This window comes from Nelusetta ayraudi, unplaced genomic scaffold, assembly GCF_046127955.1.
Source record: "Nelusetta ayraudi isolate G7.1 ecotype Tasmania unplaced genomic scaffold, CSIRO-AGI_Nayr_v1 ptg000011l, whole genome shotgun sequence".
Lineage (NCBI taxonomy): Eukaryota > Metazoa > Chordata > Actinopteri > Tetraodontiformes > Monacanthidae > Nelusetta > Nelusetta ayraudi.
In genome coordinates, this window is record NW_027466061.1 from 1,894,411 (window position 1) to 1,921,596 (window position 27,186).

The 27,186-nt window shown below is 42.1% G+C and overlaps 1 protein-coding gene across 1 annotated transcript in view; it reads right to left on the reverse strand.

The window, feature by feature from the left end:
* The window catches only part of jam3b (junctional adhesion molecule 3b), a 33,355-nt gene extending 16,918 nt beyond the window's left edge, over positions 1–16,437 (reverse strand). Inside the window, exon 1 of the mRNA XM_076019976.1 lies at positions 16,293–16,437. Within this exon, the coding sequence (XP_075876091.1) occupies positions 16,293–16,341 (49 nt within the window). The 5' untranslated portion in view covers positions 16,342–16,437. The remainder of the gene's footprint in view (positions 1–16,292) is intronic.
* Between the last annotated feature and the right edge of the window lie 10,749 nt (positions 16,438–27,186).

Below are 27,186 nucleotides of genomic sequence, written 5' to 3' on the forward strand. Positions count from 1 at the left end.
TGATGGAACGTCAAGAATATTGCCCAGACCAGGCAAACGGGATCAGATTAATATTTATTTACAAATAATACAACATTTCTTTTGCAATTAAATTGAGCCTATTTGTTCCTCAAAATGTCATGTAGCTGCTATGTGTAATTTCCAGCATTACCGGGCCCTGTTAACAGCATAGACAATTCAGAAAACACATTGTTGAACTCATTTAAAAATATATATATATAATGAATGTTGAGCCAAATCACTGAAAATATGGAATTTATAGGCATTTCATTGATACAAATCTGCAATTCTCGATCCCCTTGTTATTGACTTAATGTCACACAACTATTTGCTACAACAATACTAAAGGCATAAGCAACAGTTGGACTAAGAGCATCAATAGGAAACGCATTAGGTGCCAAAGAAAGTGTATGAACCGTTTCAGGCACCAAGCACCTGCGCGTGGCTGCATATTACTTCGAGTGATAAAAGTCTGAAGTTGTTCTCGACAATCAGGCATTTGGAGGGGGAGTCATGCTCAACGAATGGTCCTCAATGATGGTCTTTCACGTTCACAAAGTCATGTGAAATCTCCCTGGCACAGATACACTCAGATACTGGCTGCTGGATGAAAATAGTACCGTTGTTTGAAGTCACACTGCTTGTGCACATGGTCCCAGCAGCCACGCATGCCAATGGAGACCTTTGTTTTGTGACACAGTTTCAGGCAGTGGGAGTGAATGAATGCTTAATTAAGCAGAACAATGGTCATGGACTGTATATATTGTGAAAGTGAAGACAGGAACCCAGTCGGAAAGACCTTCAAAATACCGTGATGCCGCACAAAGGTACATTTCAAAAAGCAGAAGAGTTTGGCTTTTGGACTTACCCATGTAATTTGTTACTATGGAATTCTATTAATTCAATTCTCATTCAAAGGTTCACTGCATGCAACATGACATGCAGGTTTGTGTTTTAACATTAACTTGTGCAGTTCTAGAGCAAGTGGCAGTACCCAAGCTACAGTCTACGGATGTGAACACAATGGAAGAAACCTGTCCAATCAGGGGCTGCATAAAAGGACAGCGAGAATAGGTTGTGTGACTATTTATAGAGACTGTGAGCATCAGCCCCGAGACCCTGAAGTCTAATAATTGGGACCACCTTCCCGAGTAAGACATGTAAGCTGTGGCAGCTCCCCCGGCCTTTCTGCCAGGCAACCACAGAAACAATGACCACAGTTCAAGATGAAATAATTGTCGCTGGTTTTTCCAGCCCAGGTCAGCCTCTTGAGGGAGACTCTAAGAAGGCCCTGTCAAAACAGATCGAAGCGCAAGGCCAAGAGGGTGAGTGGGCCTCCCCTGGCGCAGCATGTCTGTTATGCGAGCAATCTGACATGCTGCACATGTTGGATGTCCAAATGAATTGGGAAGCTCCGTGGCGTCAGCTCAAAGGAGGTCTAACAGATGGGGTGTCGACTAATTCAACCCGATGCAACTGTTATTATTATTATTAGTTTTTTTTTTCTGTTCAATCAGAACCAAATCCTGTGCTCAAAGCAGAGCTGCTTCCACAAAAATCTGTGTTAAATCGCGCCGCACTCTGCGCCAGAATTAGCTCCTCACCGCGCTCTGCACAGATGGCATCAGCGGCGCTCATTGCAAATGCTTCACATTCTAGTCCAGGCTGCCTGACCCCTTCTTTAATCCTAATTAGGAATGCAATTTCCACATGGGCCCTTTTCAAGCATGATGAAAATAAACATTTCTTCGGCCACGGCAATGACGTCTGGATAGTGTCATCCCGTGATTTTAGGAGTTTGCTCGAGAGGCAACTTCAAACACGTCACCGGGGCAGACTTCACAGTGACTGTCTGCCACTGTGCACCAACCTATATCCTTTCTGCAAGTCAACAATGAACTCAACAGATGATAATACATGGCGGCAAATCCCTGGATAACATTCGGCAGCCTGTCCTTTCAACTGCGCATACACACACACACACACACACACACACACACACACACACCAAATACCTCCCCCACCCGCTTAACACACACACAGACAGACAGACAGACACACACACACAGACAGACACACACACACACACACTTGATGCTCAATAGAAATATTACCCCATTTCGAAAGCTTTCCCTCAGCGTGCCATCAAGGATTAACCAATAATTCCTCCACAACATACAAAGATCTGAAAACAGTCACATCTGCAGATATCGGGCTAATCTGGATGCTGGGATATTAACATGGGTCTTTTTTTTTTGACTAGCCAGCAGTTCCTGGACCTAATAATGCTGGTTTGGCTGGTGCTGGGGGAGGTGGGGAGGTGGGGTGGTGGCTGAGCTACTGGGCCACAACCTGCAGAGATCAGCGCTCATTGTTAAATGTGCGGACGGCAAGCGTAGCTGACCATGATGAGCTAAGGCTCGACTGACAACTGAACAATAATACAGCCTCACAAAGCAGAGACATGTTGACTTAGCAGGACGGAAAGGTTTAATCAGCCTCGCTTCCTGCGTGCTCCAAGGATGCACGGCCCATGGGGAAAAGATCTGAGTTGAATGACTGCAGCCTTTACATACACAAACTAACGCTTAATTTTAAGAATCATTTTGGTGGCCAACCAAATTTTTCATTTATTTCAAATGACAGTTTAAAAAAAACGTGACTCATAGATGTTCTAAAATTTGTCAAAATTGTGTCTCTTTTCTGAAGACAATCCAATGCAGGAACCGTGTTTTCTGTTTTCTATTCTATACTGTAGCTTGGCACTTCAGTAATATTACATCAATGTCAATAAACTGAATTTACCTTCCGTCTTTAAATCAAGAAAGTTGAAATATCAACAAACACTCTACAACCTACTCCAACAAACTATTGCAAGTCATAAACACAGAATATGAATATTTGAATGCAGGGGTGAGGCGTCCCTGCTTTGCAAAGGGACTCATTTGATACTCATTGTATCTTAATGGCGTTACCCAACCACGCATGAATGCTAAGGGACAAATCCAACAGTGCATTAAACAGACATGGCGAGAGTGCAGCCAAATGCTCTTGTCTTGGACTGTGTAGTTGCACATTTGCGGCACTCGGGAGCATAATGTGTGAGATGTCAGTAGGAAGCTTATAAAGTCTTCATAATGTGGCCTCCCAGCAGCATTCAGCTCAGTCATCTAGATGCTATTAGCTTTTGACAACTCTCGCAGCTGATTTCCAACAGTCAAGCATATCTACCAGGCCCTGTTTTGACTCTGATGCGAAATTCAGTGCTATCACAAAAAAGAAAACCAAACAAAACTGTTATAATGCGGATATCATTTCCAGGGAAGTTGGAGTGTGTTCCCAGTCCCAGTCTGTGTGGGCTGAAAGCCAACACTGTCGACCATATTAAGAGTCAAAGGTCAACACATTACAGGTTTGCTCTAACAATGATTTCCTTGAAAATTCTGACACCAGCCTGTGTGTTGCATGGGATGTGGGAGGCAATTCTAAGTGCTTCATTGTTCCTTAGTAAGCACTAACAGAACGCCAGGGAGGAGTGCAGAATGTGTGGTCAAAGAAAGTGTGTGAAAGGTGAAAGTGTGGGGATGAGTGGTCACAGGTGAGATGAGCTGACGGACAGGCTGTGATGACGGACCGGGGGGGGTCATCTATTGCCTGTGTGAGCTTTAAACCAAGAAAGTGCACCAACAAAAGGGTGTGAAGCTGTTTGTTGTTTTTTGTTGTTTAAATATTGTTTGTTTAAATGATGTTTAAATATTACAAAAAAGGTTATTTCATGACTCATGCATCAGCCGATGTGAATCAATGTCTCTGCTTCCTTCAAAAATACCAAAAACATTTTGAACAGCTTCAGTAATGAGTTTAAGAAATGTAATTTCTCTGTACCTTTAAACGCTTGATAAAAAAAGAACAAGTCAAATGAAAATACAAACAATATTGATAATGTTTAAAGTATCGTTAATTGGAATCGTCTAAGTAAACAGTTTTGCTTTGGAAAATCCCTAATGTTGTGCGCTGGTTTTAACCAGGAGTAGGGTACATGGCCAAAAGATTCCTTTAGGATGATGGCAACTTGAAATCATCATCTCTAATGTGACGATACTTTTATTGACAATGACAGTCGTTCGGTAGCTGCATATTTGCTGTCAACACAGATGAATTTCTCTCAAGGCCTTAAGGACATGGTTCGTCTCTGATATTAGCTCCAGCCCAATCAACAGATACACAATTGTATCTTCATACACAAGGTTCATGGGAAAACACAACATTTGCTTTTGAATGTATCATGTTTGAAAGTGTAGTCTTTACCTAAGGGTCTGTTCGGTTTCTGATGAAAGGAAATCGTATGATACACAAATATAATTTAGAAGCTTGCAGTGTATTTTTAGAGGGTGGTGTCCTCTAAAATACCTTCTAATTTAAAAGAGAAGAGATGCATTCATTTAAATGCCACAAAACGAAAGCAGACTCCTAAATGCAATTACGCAACACAGAATAGAAAAACATCATGACTGTTACTCATTTACAGTTCTTAATGCACACCAGCATAATAAGCACACACACACACACACACACACACACACACACACACACACACAAACCCTCAAGTACAAAGTGTGCGATTTCCACTTCAAGAATTTGCCGACAAGCAGCCCCCATCAGACAACAAATGTGCGTACGGCAAACTCAAATAGTTTGCACAGGCTGGCTGGGCATTGAGAGAGGGAATGTCGCTGAAACAACAGCTGGGGAAAGAAACCATCTGACCAGCCCCCGCTGGAGCCACACTTCCATCACCTGCTCGGGCAGGAATCCTTGATGGGTTTCCGTGGGAAATACCAGACAAAGGCACGAGACAGCCATACATTTCATGCCTCCCACTCTGTCTCGGGCCTTTTTACTGTGCCACCATCACACACGCAACAGGATGTAAAGGTGCCCTGGCCATAGTGAAACTGACTGGTGCTAGGAACAATAGCTGGGCTCCAAGTTGCTTCAGTTTTAAGAATAGGGGACAGCTGGCAACCTGTCATTCAACTTCTCATTCTCCTTGTGTCTCTATTTGGGTCCAACACTTTTGCTGCCTTGTGTTCTCAGATACATGTGTTGTACACGTGTCAAGTATTTAGACAATTAGTTTGAAAACGTAGGTCACCATAGGGGAGAAAGGCAAGACCTTATTGAGCCCATTTAGAATAAAAGGGTGCTTCAGATTTTTGGACATAGGAGCTCACTTCGAAGTTAGCCAGTGTGCTGAACCACCCCTTTAAGCACCGAAATACGATGAATTTTTGGTAGTTAAATTTAAAGACAAAATTTATCTCCTCACTCCCAATTCAGCACATGGTTGTTTCTCTCCTTCTGTTGGCCAGACGATACATTCCTCCAAGGTTGTACCCTACATTTGCCCTGAGTTTTCTGGGATAGACCCATGCACACCTGTGACAATGATTGGTGACAAGAAAAAGTGAACAGATGCAATCATTTTAGCTAATATATTTCAACTGCAAGTCCAGGTCTGTTTTTACTTTGTGGCTGCTTCACATGCAATACTGATGTAGAGAATTACGGCACTTATGTGCAACGTTAACCCTCTATGTAATTATTTCCAAGTAAACATAAGTCAGTCACAGCAAGCAAAGTCTTCCACTAATTACTGAATCATCAGCCTGTCTGATGCTCTCTCTGTAAGGAACCTGAAGACTGTGCCGGATTCTGTGGTGCACTCTCAGCAGGCCCAGTGCTGATGGGCCGTATCTTGCTGGCAAAAAGCCAAACTCAATCTACTTAAATGCATCCATCCTAAATACGGGGGTGGGGGGGGGGGGGGGTGGAGGAGTGCAGACATAAGTTCCATCCAGTGCAGATCGTCATACTTGGATCCGGCTCAAGCCCTTTAGGATGAATACCAGCACAGCACAGCACGGCATGGCACAGCAGTGCTGCTGAGCGCATCCCCTGATGCAGAACTGAACGTCTCAGTGAACAACGCTACCACGCCAACAATCGCCCCAAAGGAAGCCGCCCACAGATGTGAACACTGATGATCTTGAGTGTTGGTGATCTGAGTTAAAACTGTACACTCGCTCATTTCTGCATGAGTGATCCTTGGCTAGGGAAGGGGAGGATGGAAGGGCGGGTGGGGGTGGGGCAGTGCGGTGGGGTTGTGTAAAGTCGGGGGATTCATTACGCTGATCACCGGCTGGACACAGGCCGTGCCGAGACACTCGTCAGCAGAGAGACGCAGATTCCCCCTGAAAGTGTGGCGGAAAGCTCATGAAACCCGAAGATCATTGTTCCAGTTCAAACCAGATTGGGCCAGAATCGGTGGTTGAGAGGGAGCCCTGGGTTCAACTTTAGGAGAACAGCGGTTGGTAGCCCAGTTATGTTCACCACCCATACAGACACACGCACACACATATTCCATGGCCTTATGCGTGCACTGTAAACTTTGCCCCTGCAGACTAAAAGGCTTTTGTTCTCGTGTTTTCTGCTGTTGTTTTTTATTTTCTTGATAAATAATTTGTTGGCTCTTTGCTTTTGTATGTTGAATATTTTAGCAAGCACACATCTGGGCTTGGTGTACTCAAGGGTTGGGAGTATAACTTTGAGATGTTGCTTTGTTTATACAGATGAGGGAGACAAGAATCCCATCTGTAACTAATCGAGAGACAAGTCATGCACCTAAAGAACCTGCTTTTGTCTCAAAATCCTGAGTCAGCTTGGAAATACGCTTCGAGCCAGAGATAACTTTGTTGTTTTTTAGGTTTCAACATGGCGAAGGACTCAGAAAAAGGAGCTCGTCGGCTGGCATTTCCAAATTCTCAAGTCGGAAGATTTGGGAATTTGGATTAGTAGCAATGCCTTTGGTACAGAATTAATGAAGTATATCTAACCTACATAACCTTTGGCAGAGACACTTTTTTTTTTTTGCCTGTTGCCAGAGAGGCAAGCACGAGAAAAATCTGTCTGGCTGCCTTAAGCAGAGAATTTTTGAACAAAATCATTCATTAAAGACAGAAATGACATTCTTGGTGTTACATGACTGTAACTGCACATTGGAAAAAGTAATAGACTCTAGACTGTGCTTCCGGGGGTGATGAATTACAGGGACATGATCAATTCTCTAATTTTCATCATGGGTAAAAGTAATGAGTAGGTTTAGAAAAAAAAAAAAAAAAAAAAATCCAAGAATTTTTAATAGATGAAAATGGCAAGTTCAGCAGGAGTGCAAAGCCAGGCTGATGGACTACGCTTCATTAAAAATGATTAGGAAATGTAGCGGAATGGAGCTTTCACTGGGCTATGATCGAGAACAGCAAAATGGGATTGTTTCATTATTCCAGCTATTATTTTAATTTTTTTATCCTTTCAGTATCAAAACTCACAGTTAATTATCTTTAACCGTATTAGTGGCTCGAGTTTGTCCATGTGGCCTGGGATTTCACGCGACAATATAAGTATGAGTGGAAAATCCGACATAATGCTGTGTGAGAAATCTTCTCAAGCCCAAAGGATTCTTTAAGCTTTACCTTTAAAGCTCTGTTAATGACCATTGTACGCTCATCTGGAATCTTGGAATTGGAACGGGCTTGTGAAAGGAAATGGCAAAGCTGATAGGACGGTTATTTCGGGAATGGCTGCTTCTTCACTGGATATGAGGTTTATTGTTAAGAAACTGACAATTTCCTTAATTGCCTTCTAAATGGCCAGAGAATTGAGGAAATCCCTTTACACAGATGGGCTGTGGACTTTTAACGGACTCTTTCTATCTCATGGAACTTTCCTCCCTTTCCCCCCCTTTCTTGTAATTCAACACTGCCCCACCGGAAAAGAAAGAACACCACGCTCCTCTTGGTGTTGCTGGGTGGGCGGGGGGGGGGCTTGGGTGCTGTCAGTGGTTCACACAAATCTCCAAAAGGGTTTGGTAGCTAAAATTATAAGACAGCCACAACTTAATGCTCACTCTAAGACTCCGATCAGCTTTAAGGCTGCAGCCTGGTGATTTTGTGTGACCTGTTACAAATGATGACAAACGCCTGACAAACCAGTGAGTCACGATAAAATCCACCTAAATCGCTCTCTCCTCTTTCCCCTCCATTGCTCCCTGTGACACACATGTAAAGCCTGTCCTACCGAGGCTCAGACGGGCCGGCAACCATGTCGCAGGCTCGCCGTCTATGCTTGGCATCCTGACAAATATCTGAGGCACTTACTTACCGAAAGTATGGCCTCACACACAAGTGGCAACAGTACTGTGTGTGTGTGTGTGTGTGTGTGTGTGTGTGTGTGTGTGTGTGTGTGTGTGTGTGTGTGTGTGTAGCTTATAACACGGTGGGGCCTTGAAGCGTCGACGATTCAGGCACTAATGATCTTTTCTGACAGAATCAAGAAATTCCATTAAAATGTGAGATATCAACCATTTCCGCCCTCGTTAAGTATTTATTCCTCTTCCATCTCACATCTCTTCCAACGAGGACACTTCTTTGCACAGCTGATAGGGAGTTTTTATTGGGCTTTGGGGGAGAGAGAGCGCTGAGGGGTTTTCATGACAATTTGTTCTCCGGACCGTCTCAAAATCTGACCTGAGTGCCCCAGCTAGAAATGGTCAATGTACAATACAGGGAAATGACAGTGACAGGACAGCAAAATGTCTATGGACAGCAGCCAAACAGCATAGCAGTGGGATCTGTTTCCATACAATCCCGGCATATTTACAACTCAGTAACCCGGAAGGGATAGAACCCCGTACCATATGGCCAGATGGTCTGGTTACAATCTGCCAGCTCTTTCTGTCTGGTCAGCTGATAGCATTCTGTCAGTACTGGTGGACGTTTTCATGCAGAAGCGCTGTGACGACTGCAAGTATGTCCACGACTCTTCATTTACATGTTAAGCGAAGTAGCGAGACATTCCGAGAAATACACGAGAGGGACTGTTTGATACCCTTCTCTCCGAGCCCAAGCCAGCAGCTCTGTTCAGCATTCACAGTGAAGAGTCTCGCCCCAGGCTAACTAGATACTCAAACATGCCGATCTAAAGTTCAATCATGAACACATTATATCACGTTTGCTCCGTCTGTGTGAGATGCCACTTCACTGGGAGGGGGGGCATGCGGCACACTATTTCTTGCCTCTGGGTAGTTGCTGACTAACCAGCAAAGACTCCGCGAAGCCAGAACTCCCAGAAATAGTCCACATGTTAAATCATGCACTTATCCTGGAGGGTCCCTCTCGGTGATTGTGTTGCCTTCAGACAGAGCCAGGTTTTTTCGGTCTTAACGAAACGCTACACTAACCATCTGCTGGCAGTGGCTCTGCTAATGGTGGATACTAAGAAGAATTGCTCCTCTTAAGTATTGAAACGTTAATGGAATATTTCATCTCTATATCAGCTGCATCAAAAGACTAAATAAAGTAGGAAGAAATAGGAATTTTACTCTGCCGCTAAGTGCTCCACATCGTCCATTAATAGTCCGGCTAAAAGATAAAAAGGCAGTTGCAGCACACTCATCAAATCTAAAATCTTATTTGAGATTTATTGTCATGCTCAGCAGTGTCCATTATTATTTTGAGCTCAACTTGAGATGGTGTTAAGTTTGACAGGAGATGATGGGCAGTAATAGCCACAGAGCTGAAACCGCAGCTTGTGTGATACACCTTCATCGCGAACGTATTAGTACAAATAATTTTACGTGCTTCTAGTGCACTGCTCCACTCTCATTCTCTCACACGTATGCATGGTGCACGCACGCACGCACAGCAGAGCAAATCATTGCTAATAAGTCCATTTCTGTGTTGCGTCTTACCCTGAGCAACATGAAATCTTGGAACTACTGAGCTCATCTTGTAAAAGATGACGGTCGACTATTGATCTTTGACTCAGAGTCCAATTCAGTGAGAGAGTAATTTGTGTTTCATTTTTCATTACATACCCAGTGCAAATGAGTTTTCACACATCTCCGTAAAGTGCTTGCCTCATGTCCATCGACTGCCAAGCACATGCTGTGCTTGCTTTCACACATTTCTGCACTTGCATCTGTAGGATGCCAGTAACCATCATGAAGTCCTGTGAAATAATTTAGTTTTACGTTCATGAAATTGTTCCCATCAAACAAGATGGGCGATACTAAGGGACGCCCCAAATGATCATCCACCGCTCAGGCGATGTTCAGTGATCCATGATCAGCTGGTAATCTCAAAAAAGACAGACGGAAAGGGCCAGTCAGACCATGTACATCGAGACAGTTCAATCTATTATTAAACACCCCCTCGCTCTCCAAAGCCATACAGTTTGCTACAGTGTCTCCGGCACTTCATAACACCTGTGGCTGACGATGTGAAAAAGCAACTTCTGTTTTAGTTTTAAACTCTTGGTTACACTGCTGCCATGCGACAAAACCACTCTTTCTTGTTGGCATGTTTGGAAGGTGCGTACAAAATCCTGCAGCCTCCACAGTCATGGGCACAGGAGAGAAAACCTCCTAATTGCAGACTACCACGTGTGAGAACTAAAACGAGCGTTAAACACAAACACCACTGGTCAGCACACAGAGTTCTTGTGGTAAAAATAACAACGGCTGTAGGGGTTTTTAATTGCTGTACCGTCGTGGACAACAGACAGTAGCTACACACATAAGATCTACATGGGCCTCAGATTTTCTCTTCAGCGAGTAACTCAAACGAAATCTTAATATTCAAAATAATAATTATTTTTTAAAGATGGGGGCCCAAACCAGAAAGACTCTCTTCAAGAGACGAACATCCACAAATTTGTGTTTAGAATTAAAAAATATATGTATATATGTTTAATAGTTCAGTTCTAGCTGTTGCTTAAAAACAACCTGCAAATGGTCTACTAAAGTTTCGTGATGTGGCCAATCTGGTTCCTCAGTCACTATTGGCTCCTTTGACCTTTGATCAGGCGAACGTCTCATTACTTTTCATTAAAATAAATGAACTGTAACTGAAGCAAACTAAAGTACCAAAGAGCTACACAAATGATTAAATAAACTGTGTCCAGTTCCTATGCTTTAATGATGGATCAGGTGGTCTGGAAGGAGCTCTGATCAAACACCTGAGGTTGTCAGATGACTCTGCCTTATGGCTATTTTTAGACAGTAATTGCCCTTTTGTTACAGCCTGGTAAACAAAAATGAATCCGGAGCGATTATCTGGTCATGACTCTCAGTGGGAGCGCAGCCCCAAGCCTTTTCCTTCCAAAGCAACAGTGGCTCAGCCGCATGTAGTTCACTGCCATGTCATTAATGATGCTTCTAATTATTTCACTAAGCTGACAGTGTCCCAATGTTTGATCGATGGTGGCCTCTTTTGACCTATTGACGTACTCCATCAGTATCCCGTGTACACTCGACCACCACGGTGTCTCCTCCCTCCCCGGGGTACCATGTGACCACAGATAATAATCATCAAACAGGAAGCCTCTCATGCCACACTAAACTAGAGCAGCCAGTTTGGGAGGCATCTTTGGAGATGATCCTGTTGATCTAGTGTAGCCTAAACAACAAATAATAGTGCCTTATCAAAACCAACAAGCACATTAGCCTTCTTTTCAGGGAAGAGTCATGATTTCAAAAAGCTCATTACTCAAAACAGGATGGCAATTAAAGTCTTTTAGTCACAAGTCCTTCCTGTGTGTGTGTCTCTGATTTTAAATCTAAACAAAGTGAAAAAACCTTCATTGTTGCTTGTAGATGTAAATATCTTGTCCCCCCCCTTTCTTACTCTATAAATATTTACTTTACTTCTTTTAATTAATACAATTTTCTTATTTTGCACTATTTTGTTGCTGTAATTATGCAAATTTCCCCAATGTGGGATTAATAAAGGCTTGCATTCTATTCTATATGTGATATCCCTTTTACACACTTAGATTGCAACAATATTTTCTGTGAGTTTTTGTCAAGTTTTCCCTCTTAGGCCAGTATTGCTTTGTTTCTATTTTATGAGTATCGGTTCCTTCTCTTGACCATTTTATAAAGCACACAGTGCCTTGACATTTGGCAAAACCTCACCTCACCTCGAATGCAATGATGATAAACTAATTTCTCTACCAACAGACATCCTCTCACACCCAGTTTGTTTTTCTGAATGTCGAGCCTTCTTCGCCCTCCGCCCACTTTCTGCTCTGACCCCAGCCAACTCATCCACAGGAGTCCCTTTTATCTCCTCGGGAAAACAGGTGGTTGCGATTGTAAGTCAGCACGCATGTGATGAGAGGGTTTCTGCTTCCATGTGTTTTCAGTTGGAATGCTGCATTTGCTAACACACACTCAGGTTTGGGAGGGACGCAGCAGATATTTCTGGTTACGCCTGCAATGCTGCTCAAAGCACCACCACCCACGCCTGCTCAGCTGTTTCGGGTCATTCCAGAGAGAGGGCCATGTGCTGCTTAAACTTTATCCCGTGGTGTTTGTTGTTGCACACACTGCATGTCCACATGACAGGACTGGAACGAGTAATAACAAAAATGAAGCAAGTAATCTTTGAAAATACAAAATTGCAAATGACAAAATCTTTTTTTCCTGAGTAAAAATAAATCAGTGGCCACTCCGAGTTAAAACAATAACAACCCAAAACTACAAAAACACATATATTTAATGTATCTGTCTTCATTTCTGTTCTCTGTTTTTCGCTTGTGCCGTTGGACAGAGACCTTATCAGAACTGTGTAATGATGGAACATTTATCAACGTTCCTAGGGAATAGGTGGGAATGGGAATTAACAGGAAACAAAACAAAACCAGATGGCACGCCTTTACAGGGGTGTCACTCAGACAGCAAAAGAGATGATAAAACAACAAACATTTGACACGGCTACACATTTTGCTAGCACTCCTTTTTTTTTATAGCAAATTTCATTTAGCTTCTGCTGTCTTCTTTGAGGCAAAACAGGCTTCCTTGCCCGCCTTTCTTATACAGAGCAGAGAAGAATAACATGAGCCTTCAACAAGTTGAGTAAAAGGGGCTTATTATAAGCGTGTTGCGCCAATGACACCACTCACTCAAGGCCATCTGGATAAAATCACTTCCAGCTTGTAACAAACAAATTCTCTGAAGCTGGGGACTCCTTTTAGTTTGGCTGTCCCTGTTTTACTCTGCCATTTACTGTCTCCACGGTAAAATGTCAGACTGAATGTGACTCGCCTGCGGGGCCCTAACATGCCATTCAGATAGTCTCCAAACATTTGCTTACAAGGTTTGGGTGGGTAGGGAAACATCTGACAGCATGCACCTCCTAGGGGAGACACTATCCACAATTATCTTGGGGGCACACCGAATCCTGCCGAGACTCAAGACTGCGCAGCACATGGCAATGATGAGAAAAGCACCGACATTTGGCTGCAATACGGACAAATGTTCAAGGAGTTGCTGCTGTGTCCAACGTCATCTGATGAACACTCGAGTTATGCTAGGTTAGTTTTAGTGGATATTTTGAGCTCCCGGGTGACGCAATGACTCATCAGCGAAGAAGACATGGGACCCTTACCTTACAGTACTCATTCAGATGCAAGGGGCTTCAATAATGGTGTTGATCTTTATTACAAAAGCTAATGTCAAGTTACAAAAGGGTTAATTGTACTTGGGAAATAATGTGTGTGCTCGGGCTTTTATATCTAAATATTTTATTTGACAACACTTAAAAAATGTTCCAAGGGCCTAAAGTATACCTTTTAACAGGTGTTTCTTATAAAAGTCAAGGGAGTGATCTCAACGTTTATATTTGCTTGGTACTAATCCGCAGCTAGCATCTTGCAGCATTTCTTGGCCATGCTCTTGGCAGGAGTGCTTTTGGCAGACGTCCTCCTGAAGTGCGTGGCCTATTACTTTGGAATACATTTCAGCAATAGAAGTCAGGTGAAGCCAACAATGGAACATTTTAACAGATTTCATTATATGAGAGCGGAAAGTCTGCTGCGAGCATGTGTACTTAAAATAACAAAGGCCCTCGCCTCTCACTGCGCTGACGGATGACCGAGTTGATATTTCTATGCTTAGCCCCGTTGGCTTTAGCCTTCATTTGAAAAGGCTGGGGTTACATGACCATTTAAAGGACGCATACCTGAAGAATGTCAAGAATTGAAAATAACAAGTACATCGAACAGACACAGAAATAAGTGTGGCCTACGGACCAAACATCGAAGCCAACCGCATGCTTCCACTGTGGACCTTCTTGCTTGCTTTGTGAAGCATCAAACAGTAATTGTGGAGCCAAACTTTTCCCAAAAATACAAGAGACATTCTAATTACACTGAGTGCCTATTTGTAATCAGGGACTATTAGCCCACAGTGGTAACTCATAAAGGGGCCCACGGCCAGCTTTAGTCTAGCCAGATTTGTCCAGTATCTAAAGACAGTAGCCACGCTGGCTGGGAGCCAGTCAGCCACATGGTTAAGCCCTGTCCATGCAAGACAAAAGAAATTCTTAAATCTTTGCCAGCTCACTGCCCTCCCTGGAAAAATGTCAATTTTGCCGCTATCATGCCCTGCCACAGCTTAACTCAGGGGAACATCATTACTGACTTTGAAACGTTATCATTTGGAGAGGGAGAAAATTTAAATGAGCGCCCAGCCTCGAGGTGCGGCACGAGAGACAGTGTTGCTACTGCAGCAACAGATTTCCAACAGGCTTCGTTGCTAGTCCTAATTAAAGCAAAGAGAATAAGCCGAGTCACACACTTGAGAGATCACAGGGGTTCTTACGTCTGTACACCCCCCTTTGATCTGAGTGGTTGTCCTTACCAGTCTTGCTTAGAGGAGAAAAGAGAAAAACATATACCCTCCAGTAAAAGAAATTGTAGTTAAAACCTAAACAATTACGAAGGACTTGAGAATACTTATTGCATTTTGTATGAGTAGCATTGCTAATAAGCTGAAGCTTTTTTTTTTTTTTTTTTTTATAAAAAAGAAGAAAAAAAAGCCTGTAACCCAGCCAAACATTAAAACCTATTGATATAAAGATGAGCTGTAGTTGAGACCATGGTTTTTGTGTCCTGTCTGGTGAAAGGTTAGAAACAAGACAAATCTTTAATATCTTTAAAATCCCCAATAACCTGAGCAAAACCCTCCTATTGTTACTTTTGTTTCACTGTATTTCAGTATATTGTTTAAAGGAGGAGCAAAAGCTTTTGTGTAACTCGGAAAGGAAGATAGGAGGAAAAAATATATTGTTTTGGCAACAAGTGGTTTTTGGTTTGTCCATCAGGTACCGAGTTTATTTGTTCTGCCTAGAAATGTGCATCTATCTTCGGTACCCCATCATTTATGAACAATTAATTAGAAAAACTAAATAAACACCGTTGTTAAAAATGTTTATATATTTATAAGCTCACATTAACCTGAGGCTCATGCGTTAAACTGCAAAAGTATTGCAACGTGGGTGTAGCAGTTCGTACGGCTCGCCCTAAGGGGACTCACAACGTTGAAATATGGTGTCTTAAAGGAGGATTTAGCGAAGCGAATCGATTTTCCGACGGCTCTTCAGTTGACCGGTTAAGCGGCGGTGCGGTTTAAGGGTTCCAGGGGGAGGAGGAGAAGGAGGAGGGGGTTGGAGGAGCCTCGGTATCCCCGGCTGGCTGGCTGGCTCCTCCCGCGGACAGCCTGCGCCACTCCGCCGCAGGAACAAAACCGTTATCTCGCATCACTACGTTCGACAACTCGGCCATCGCCACGGCTCCGAAACCACGCGAAATAGTTCCACAGCGCGGCTGCCTCGACTCATATTTAATTCACAAACGACCGGTCTCCGTCCCAAACTTGCGGGCATAAAACTTTTTTTTTTTTTGAGAGCGGGGTGGGGGCGAGGGGGATACAAATAAAACAACGTGGTGCCGAGGCGCGGGCGGTAACGTCGGACACTCGGACACGAACACGGAGCGGCTCGTCTCACACTCGGAACACATTTCTACAACTGAACCACACAATCGGACTCGGGTCAGATGTGGGAGACGTTCGCGGTGGCATTTTTCATACGGCCAGAACTTCTACCAATGCGACTATTTTCGACATATCATTGACACAATCATTAAAAAACACCCCGACTGTTTGCCTGTCGGTAGTTCGGCGTTTGTTGTCAGTCTTCTTTGAGTTTAACGCCAGTTGCCGCGCTCATTTTTGAGGTGGTCTCCCTGTTTCTTTTGAAACAATGACGCCGCTTGTAAAATCTCGGGCAAACACAAGTGAGAAGTGAACGCCGTCCGACGGCCCGCTTTCCCCGAGGAGAACCGCGAGCAACACCAAAGCCACTTCCGAGTGATTTTTTTGGGATACTTACAGTGAGTTGAGAGGAGAGTCAGGAGGCAAGCCAGACGTGTTTTCGCCATCTTGGACTCGATGCAATTGCTCGCTTTGACTGGCCGTACATGCGCAAAGTACCTAAAGAGCTTTTGGCGTGGATGGAGAGAGAGGGAGAGAGAGAGAGAGAGAGAGAGAGAGAGAGAGAGAGAGACTCGCAGACTGCTAGAGAGAGGGGGGCTGGAGGGGGGTGGCGGTGAGCAAGCGACTAGAGGGAAGGGCGGGGAGGGGGTCTATTATATTAGGTTTCCATGACTACCGGAAAGCATCACTCACACAGACAAGAATTTATAGTTGACACGAAGTGGGAGGCTTTTTTTTTTTTTTTTTTTAACTACTGTTGTGGCCTTACACCGTTGGTTGGGAGCAGCTGGGAGTTGCTGATAGGAAACCAGCAGAACCCTGTTTTTAATGTGTGGATGGATTAAAGAAAAGGAATCAAGACAACAAAGGGTACAATTGACTTTTTTTTTTTTTTTTTTTTAATAATTGAAGGATATAAGCCTTTGTTTATAATACAGTATCGGAATAAAATCAATATTGAGGTAAGGTTACGTTTTGAAATTCTGTGAGCTTTTAAAGTCTTTATTTTTAAGGTTGTTGGCCAGAGTGCTCTGTGAATTAAAATATAATTGTTAAAATAACTCTGCATGCAACATGTTAGAATCCCAAAGGTCAAAAGCTATGTAGAATATATACAAAGGTGTGTCTGGAAGCCTGTCACTTGTGTGACTAATCACACGCGACAGGCTATCAATAAAATATTCACCCACCATTTTTCAGCAGCTGTAAATTATACGCCCTGCCGATGGCCATGTGTCTGTTCATAAGTCAACCCATCTCATATCCGCTCTCATATCCTTTTTTCATAAACTCAGTCTAAATCCTGTATTTTCCACAGTGGAAATGGACTGGGCTTCGGTTTTACAGGAATGTTGCTTACATTGACCAGTTTCCTCCGAGAGGAAGCTGTTATGTGTGTAATAGTATGTTGATGCGTGAATAGTACAGAAATATCCAATCACCAAATTTGTAAAACATCACTCAGTGTGTAACATTCATGTAAAATTCCCAAATGAGCAAACATTTATTTTGTCCTTATGATGTGAATATATACCGCTATGTCTAATTCTCTATCTTGCATAGATTGCATTCTGTAATAAACCGAGTTGAGATTCTCAGCAGATATTTACGGAGTACAGTACGTTACAATGTCTCAAGTTCCCCCAGATATAAGAAGAATTCACAAAGAAATTAAATCTTCAGAGTTTACTAAATATTATGATGTATTTTTTAAATTGAACAAATTTAACTTTGTAGTAGTAGTTATAGAATGTTTGGATGAAAACTGATAGAATGTACCTCAACAGACCAGAAGTGTCTGTATAGTGAGCCCACCATGTGCCATCAAAATTTAAAACCTATAAGTGGGCATGATAATCTTCGGAGATGTACTTTTAATTTGCCGTTTTACGAGACACAGATAAAGGTATTTCTTCTAAGATTGATTATGGCTTATTTATTCTAAGTGCAATAGAGTGTCCAAGGGCAATTAGTACTTTACCAGATACACACATTAGTCGATCAATTCAGTAATTATCCATCTTACAACTACATGCAAAGGAATAAACCACATAATTAACACAATTATTAAAACAGTGAAATGGAAAACAAGACACCTCACCTCACAGATTTGTAGCTCATAACATACCTGCCTACCTACCCTTTCCAAGTGTGTGGCGTGATGCCATGGAACACTGGCGTTTACGTCTAATTCTGAGCATTGCAGCTGTTGTTTGCACTCTGCTGACTTTGAATACATTTGCCTGGAAATCTGGAAGAAAATGATTGCGTGAAGTGTTTTTTCTCTCCTCATTGAGGCAAACAGAATCGGACCAAAGGGCTTTCATGTACTCTGCTTCCACAGCCTATAGGGAAGTGATGTAAAACAGAGTGTGCAGGGATCTCTGTGTGAAATTGAAATCAAACTCAGAGAATCTGGTTTAGACAAGCAGAATCCGTGATTTTGACTCTGACAATACGTGTTTTGGACCTCATTTGTTTTTCTTTTGTTTTTTTGCGCAGGAATATTTCAGTAATTGCACTAAAGGTGAAGGGCTGCAGTGTGTGTCACTGTATATAATATATATGATAAAACAAGGAAATACAGCTTTAAAGCCAGAAATGGATAAATAATGAATTGTTTTGTTTCCAGAGTTGAGAAGCACAATATAAATTCGTTTTTTCATTAACCTTTCCCTGTTTAATTTTCACCTACCCAGCCTTATGATCGGCCATTGATGCTCACATCTCTTGCAGCGGAAGCCACCTATAGATTAACCAGCCAAAATGTAATGCCTAATGACATCCCAATGGACCTCAAATTCCAATTCTTTTAATTGCTGTCACAGACCACAAAGGTTTTTCTCTTGCTCTTTGAACAGGGCACTGCACTGTCTCACGATCAAATTACCACTGACTTTAACGTAGTTGCAGTTTTTCCTGGGAGCATACACATTGCATTTCAATCAGATGTAAATCTTTACTCGCATGAAAAAAAAAAGGATCTATTTATAAAGTGTAAACTCCCCCAGATTATTGTTGTGCAAATTGAGATGGCTTGAAGTCATGAGACCAAATGTGTACTACTGCACCCCGTTTCTCACATCATTGCAACAAACACAAATTTTTTTTTTTCCTGGCAAGTTACAAAGCCTATTTTATATGTTACTATTTTAGTGCACACTTGTATAAGTCTAGCAAGAACTAAAAATGAGCACAACATTATTCAAACAGTAACAAATCCCATTTGTCATGAAATAAAACGTTTTGTCTATACCAGGAATGATTTGCATTGCCTTTTGTTCTCAATTCAACATAATTGGATTGTAGCATGTGCTTGAAGCAATGGGAGATTTTAAATGACATTAGATTTGCTCTGCACAAAAGCCTGGCAGTGTGTTGAAATGTGCCACAGAATTTCTTATTGATTTCATTCAAGATAAAAAAAGATTGGAAACAAAGGACTTACACATTTGCAAAAATAACCCACAACCTCCTCCCCTTAAAACAAAGTTAGGAATTTATCTCTGTTTTGAGTTGAAACACACACACACACACACACACACACACACACACACACACACACACACACACACACACACACACTGTTCTTCTCTTACTTACTTAACAAGCACATCAACCTAATACATGTGTATGCCTTGGAGGCTGTATCAAATACTTTGTTTCAAGATATAAAATACCCACTTCTGCTAGGAAAATCCTCCAGCACAGCAGCCACTGCTATGGTAAACCACATCAAACTAAGGTAATCAGCGCTCTAAGAAACACTTTAAGCTAAGGCCACTGGAAGGCAAACTTGATTTAATCCCAGATAGACACCCTTGATTATAGCCTTAATCGCATGGCCATTAAACCATGCCAGTCATGTGTTACACAGACACTGTTCTTTTTACTTATGCTTCCATATGCTCTAAATAAAATAAATCTGCATATTCATGGTCAAGATCAAGAAAGGAGTGAATGTATCAAATTGGTGGAGATGTTTCTTAAAAGTTATCTTGGTGGTGGTGGTTAAAACACTGCAATTGAGGTGCAAATTTCCCCAATGTGGGATTCATCATTCATTTTCCATACCCGCTTAGTCCCGAGGTCAGGGTCACAGGGGACTGCTGGAGCCTATCCCAGCTGTCTTAGGGCGAAGGCAGGGGACACCCTGGACAAGTCGCCAGTTCATTGCAGGGCCACATAGAAACAAACTACCATTCACACTCACATGCACACCTACGGACAATTTAGAGTGTTCAATTGACCTCACATGCATGTTTTTGGAGTGTGGGAGGAAGCCGGAGAACCCGGAGAGAACCCACGCAGACACGGGGAGAACATGCAAACTCCACACAGAAAGGTCCCAGGTCCAGGCCCCGGAATCGAACCCACAACCTTCTTGCTGTGAGGCGGCAGCGCTAACCACTGCGCCACCATGTCGCCCTCCAATGTGGGATAAATAAAGGTATTTTCCTTCTTCTTTTGTCCGACTTTTCAACAATAAAACTATAGAAGCACATTTTGCGAACATGGAACATGTCAGGTGTTGTTTAAGTTGTGTGAAATTAAATAATGAATGAATCTGAAATGTATACTATTTCAACATTAAAAACCAGAAAAACTCAATCAATATTTACGCTGAACATTTCATTTAAAAAGAAACACCATGACAAACAGTTGGAAAAAAAAACAATTTTGTTGTTGTGATGGGGCAACAAAAATGACACAATAAAAACTTGTTCTGTCTTGGGAGCTGGCAGAACATGGGGCATCTACCCAGCAAGTGGTAACTGCACATGTACTTTTTACAGTTCAGCGTTCAGTTAGACCATCTCCATAGAGAAGATGTGGTCTCCCGCAGGAGGTGGGCAGAAGCAACACAGTTGAATTATGCACCGAAAGCATGAAGCCTCCCACTGGGCTCTAGAAAGGACAAGGTAGCCACACATATAGTATACACAAATGCACTTACCTACACTCTACATGTAGCTCTTTCTTTTATTGTGTTCCATGTGTTGTTTGAATAATAGAAGCACCTGGAGTCTTACTGAATTCTCTGATTTACTTTCAGCACTTGCAATACCTCTCCCCCTTCTCCATTCACTCAAAACTCAAGCTGCTTGTACTAAACGTATTTCATATTCACAAACCTATTTTTCCCCTCCATTGCTTATCCAAGCTTAAACTTTTATGAAGAGGTGAGCTAGAGACGGTTACTAACGCAGAGCTGACTCATGCCACTTGCAGGGTCTTTGAAAATCATTGTTTCATTTCCTTTCTCATACTTTTAAACTGTAGAAAGACCAGTGGCGGGCCGTGTATTTCACACCTAGGCCATCAGTGACGACATATTTAGTCCACCCTAAATTAATACGCCTCATATTACCCTTAATATGGCTTGAGAATCCATAGGAAATCACACTTACACATTACGTCACCTACATATAGGTGACCTAGTCCAGCAAAATGTAATTTCTGGAGCATTTAATTATAATTAAGACTAAGTTTGTCAAAGTCTGTCAAAACTTACCAATAAAAGGTGATTTTAAGAGATTCCTCAACACATAAACTAAGCATTGTTGCCGATTTGTATGAGAGACTAACGAGACGATAACGAAACAAACTATTGAACTATCAAATTATTGAGCAATTGAACAGGTTTGTGCAGCTGCTGCACCAATGTGCCACGTTATTTACATTTTAAGTTTCAGATGCTTTGGAAATTAAATATTCATATTCATCTTCGAACATCGTGAGTTTGTCGTGGTGGTAACCACTAACTGGCCTCGGCATCACAGACTCAAGATCTAAATGACTATTGTAACTAACTGAGATCCGTTCATTTACAGCGGTCAGGAGCCTGCTATGTTGATTCCACTGGCCTGAGGCAGATTTCATGGAACCTGACAACACAAGCTAGCAGAAATATGATTGGATAAAACTCTACCGTAATATACAACAATGGAAACCACGTGACCAAGTGGATGTTAAGAACAGACTATAGAGAATGTCTTCGATATATTTATGGGAAAATATACTTTTGGCCTAAGTATGGTTAGGCCAGCAGAAAAGACCTTGCTGGCCCTGATGGCCCACCACTGAGGAAGACTATTCAGATAGAATTTTGTTCAAAAACTTTCTTTTCTTTTTTGTAAAAGTAAGTTACACACTGCTAACATTTATAGCATTTTTACCATTTATTGAGAACTCTTAGTTGATGACTTTTCGTTTTCCTGACTTTGAGCTGCACCAGGCCTGTACTCTCTGTACGTCTGGTACTCTCTCACCGGCCGGCGAGCCATTTGTTTCTTCCGTCACACTAGTCAGCATGTCGAATTCTGCAGTAGGAAAACACTGCAGAATCATTGTTGGATCCAAAGCTTCATGTGTAGCTTTTCAAACAGCAGATGGGTGTGTTGATTCGCCTGCCAGGAGATAAACAGAAATCTGATTGAAATCTGATATGAGCCTGATTTGCTCGAAACCGATGTCAACATCTACTAACACAGTTTTGAAGCAAACATTCATGTTTCCAAAGATCACAGAGCACAAGCGACTTGGGATAAGTTTACCAGGTACAAAACAAAAACTTGCACATCGTGATCTCTATCAGAAATATTCAGGATGTTTCCTTAGCCTTTGGTATGGTCCTGGGTTACTCGCAGATATTTGTTGTCTTTGATTTTGACTGAAACCAGGCTGCAAGTATTAGCTGTAAATGGAAGAGAAAGGGGTTGTTTAAAAAAATGTTTTTATTTTTGTCTTCTGCACTTGATGGCAAAGTTTCTGCTGTGGGTAAACAGTTTGTAAACAGTAAAGTAGTGAAGCATGCACATTGCCCAGCAATCACGCTCACTTGCTGGTCTGTATTAACAGATTACAGATACGTTTTTCACACCCTGACCTTTATAGTTACAGTCAATGGTACACTTTTTAGGACTTTGCTGAAGTTTATTATTGTGTTAGTGTAAATGATGTACTCTAAACATAGTTAACTCCAACCTAAATAATTAAAGACTTTATTATACTGTTATTTTCATGTCGTTGGATATTGCTGTTGATTGTTGGTTATTTACTGTTCCCTTAAAGTGTTATCAAATCTGTATTATTTGGTGTTATTATTGTTCCATGATTATGATGATGTGTATACATGTACATATATATATGTACATTGTGATGTGACCCTGAACTTTAGCTTTTCTTGACTGGTTGTGCTACAAAGCAGGGGCAGTGGCAATGACACGGAAGACAGCAGTGTTGGTGATTAAAGCCCGATACTGCTGATCCAGCCCCTCTCACAGAGAGCTCCTTTGATTGATAAAGATGGTGCAGCAGAGTGATTTAGTGATCTGTTAACCCGGACTGACACTTGTTTTCACACCATGCAGCCTCTTTCATCTTTCCTACCGTCAGAGGTACGGTGGATGTCCAGTGGACTGTATGTACTACACGGCCATATACCAACATGTCGTGTCGAGGGCCCAGCTGTTTGTCCCAGCAATTCATATTGCTGGCAGTAAGCAGCGCAAGTTAACATGGAGAAGTATTTTGCTCATTGTGCCAACCTTGAGTACATCCCATCATTTCAGCCACAGATGGCACTGATTTTTCTCTGCAACATTATTAGCGTTGCTCATTATTTTGGCATGTGTCGACTAGTTATACATTTGACTTGATTGACTCTATTGCTTCTCTGTTAATGGGATGGAGATTGGTTTTGTTTGCGATGCTTTGAAAACGTTTAACTATTATATTTACATACATTGACACAAATAATGCATCACACTTGAGGGCTCTGAGAGAATCACTTTTTTTTTTAAAAAAGAAAAGCAAATAAACTTTGCTGGCTGAAGGGTGATTATATTGTAGATGCAGAGAGTATATTCATGAATCCTAAAGGGACTATGAAGAAGAAAGAGTTTTTATTCATACTGCAGAAATTCAAACCATATCTATTTCCTTTGAATAAGAACAATGAGATTCTACAGCCATGCCGCAGATGTCCTACTGTTAAGCTGTTGGGTAGTTCAGAAAAGCTCTGAATTGCACACTTAAGACGCTTACAGTTCTAAAGCTTAAAATGCAGCATAGCAGGGCGAGTTTATGATGATTTTCACTGATGCCGTGCGGCCTATATTTATTCCAATACTCAGTAAAAAGCATCGATGATGACGGTGGCAGTGGTAATGATGATGACATAATAATTCATAATAATATATATTTTTTTAAATTTTGAGTAATTTCTTTAATGGAGGTGTCTGACAAGAAGCACAATCATATTATATTGCAATATATAGTGTTACTGTTTTCTGAAGTAAACATTGCTGCAGCTTGGAGTTTTTTCCTGGATCCACTGACAGTATTTAGATGACTTAGTAGTCGTCAAAGACAACATCCCACTAATCAGGCGATTTTTGAAACAGGAGAAACACGTGACAAAAAATAAATATTTCTGTTTCCGCGGCCTCAGGTGTGAAATCCAGGTCACTGCCTCCATGTGTGCTGCCAAGTAAGTCCGTCCCCACCGAGGACACATGTTTGACCAGCAGCAAACCGGGCACAGCAGCGGAGATGGAACCAAACAACTGTGCGCCGCAAGGTCGTGTGTGTGCTGAGAGGTATACTTCCCAGTAATCACTCACATTAATCTGCCAAAACACCCTCCGGTCTGCCATTTCACAGATCCTTCACGTCTCCTCAAGCAAACAGCAAGGAATGAAGACGAGCCGAGTGCCGTGCGGCGGTCGCCCCGGACCTGTCCCATCACTGGTTTGGCCAATTTGGGAGTGATGGAGGTTGTTTTTTTCTCTTTTCTATTTTGAGGTCTTTATCAGAGTAATGGAGGGCGAAGCACTTCCACCACTCAGATGGACCCCCAGCCTTCTTGGCTTGACCATGGAGGGCAGGCGCTGTGCAATCACAGAAACCCACGTGAGGGGAGATTGGTGGAGGATGGGGACAAGGGTATCTTGGCAGTGTATTTATATCCCCCATGTCTCACGTCTTACAAAAGTGATAGACAGGCCAACTGAAAGCTTCTGTCACACAGAATCCTCCACGGCAGCGTCTCGCAGCACATCACCCCCTTGCTCCCCTAAAAAAAACAACACAAAAATAAATAAATAAATAAATAAAATAAAAATAAGCTGCTGCAGCATGGGGAGGGGGCTTGTGGATTTTCATGGGTTAATAATAGTTTTTCTCCAGTCTTGGTAATTCCAACTCATGCCTGTTATGTCAAGCTTGGGGAAATCAAAAACTTGGGCTGGGAAAAATAAATAGAAATCAAAGAAAGAGGACAGTTTTTTTCCTCAAAGGGGCACAATATGTCTAAAGTAATCATTTCTCAAGCCAAGCAAATCCGTCATGGAAACATCAAATAAGAAGCATCCATGCGGTTACCATACAGTAGCTTGACTATTGTGCGAAGCACTGTTTATAGCGCTCTAGCCCTCCCTCCAAGGAAAAAAAAACCTTGATCCCCAGAGGGGGGAAAGCGAGTTAGAGCTAAAATTAGAACAGCAAACTGAGTGTGAAGAGGCCAACCTTAAGACAACAACTATCTTCATATTGTGTTACAGTTATTTTCATGCTGGATTGAAACTTCCCCCCACATACTGAAGCACATCAGGGCATCAGTGCTTGAAATATTCTGATGAACTCAAATGTGACCCATCATTTTTCCCCCCCAGTTTATCGTTTATCTTTAAAATATTTAGCTTTAGCGAATATTTGCAGTCCCGTTGAAGATTAAATCACACGCGTCTGTGTGTGATTTAATCACGAGGCAGACAAATAGAAACAGTACGCCTTCAGGAGCTGTGGTGCGCACGTTTGTACCTGTCCGAAAAAGAGAGAACAATAAAAAAAAATGAATATATGTCCTGGATTGTTGGAATGTCCACGGTGCACAGAGAAAATAAAAAGGAATTCAATAAATCACAACAGAGCAGCGTTTATATGGACAACACTGAAAACCGCTGTCTGGTTCACTGCACACGTGCAGGCTACGTCTCACGGCACACACGCACACGCGCGCACTCACTCAAACAAACAAACAAGCAGATAGATAGAAGGCCTCCGTCATGTGGAAAAGGGTGCCAGATGGCGTCGTTGGTGGTGGTCAGTGAGGATGAAACAGGCAAAGCCCCCTCAGTGGGCTTACGTGAGATCATCCTTGTGTGCACAGATTTACCCACTAAACAACTCATTACTGCTGGACAAGAAGAACAAGGGGCCCGCTGCACAGCTGCCTTTTCAGGAAATGAAAAGTGTTAAAATTAAAGTTTTTTGAACAGGATTCATTTTCAAGAGATATTTTTTAAGGGCAAGTTATTAATATAGCCATTTCATTTGCATTCTGCACTTTGTAGTTTCTGCTTTTCTCAATAAATACACAGATAAAGGGGAAGTTTGAGTCAGTTTTATTATATTTTTTTATCCAGTCCAACATTTGATAGGATCTCAGGAAACAGTTTTTCAAAAATAGATCAAAAGCCCATAAATTAAACTTCCTCCAGGTACAGGAACAGGTAAACACTGTGCCGGACTGTGTCGACATTACAGAGATAACAAGTGAGGAAATGGAAACTAACCCGAGCTCTGCATAGATGGACTTCTGAGACAGGAACCAGAGGTGGAAAGTCCCAAAATAACCTGCACTGGAGTTTTACACTCAGTTTCCAAAAAAAAAAAACAACCAAAAACTTACATACATAACTTACATAACCCACACAGATTTTCATTCAAATTTTTGTGACAAATAACTGTTGAAATCTACATTGAGATGACACAAGTGGTTAAAATGTTCCAGCTTGTCCATTGATTTTCACAATCATTTGTTCGTGTTGAGATTTCCCGATGTAAGCTGGTGTATTGGCCTCACTCAAATGTGTATTATTCCACTACATTGGCGCACAGATCTGCCTCTGCCAACTGACAAAAGCTTTCTCAGGGCCTGACTGAACGCCATTCAGCCTTTTGTCTGGGATAAATTACGCTGGTCTTTTAGTCTCATCACAGAGGAGCTGCACAATTTGTTCTCGGGGGAGAAAAAAAGGAGTCCAATATCTGCTCTCTGCCTCTGCTTCCATAACATCACTCAAAGGGCTGAGGACCCCTCAGTATTCAAGGTGGGGCTGTAAATCTTAGTAAACCCGCTCCCTTATTGCGAAACCATTTCAGGCCAAGAAAGAAGGCGACACCCACTACCCGAAGGATGTAATAAAACCTGTCGTCCATCTTCACTCTGAATCTTTGCGCAAAGATTACGAAAGTTTGACAAAAAGAGAATAAAAGAGCACATT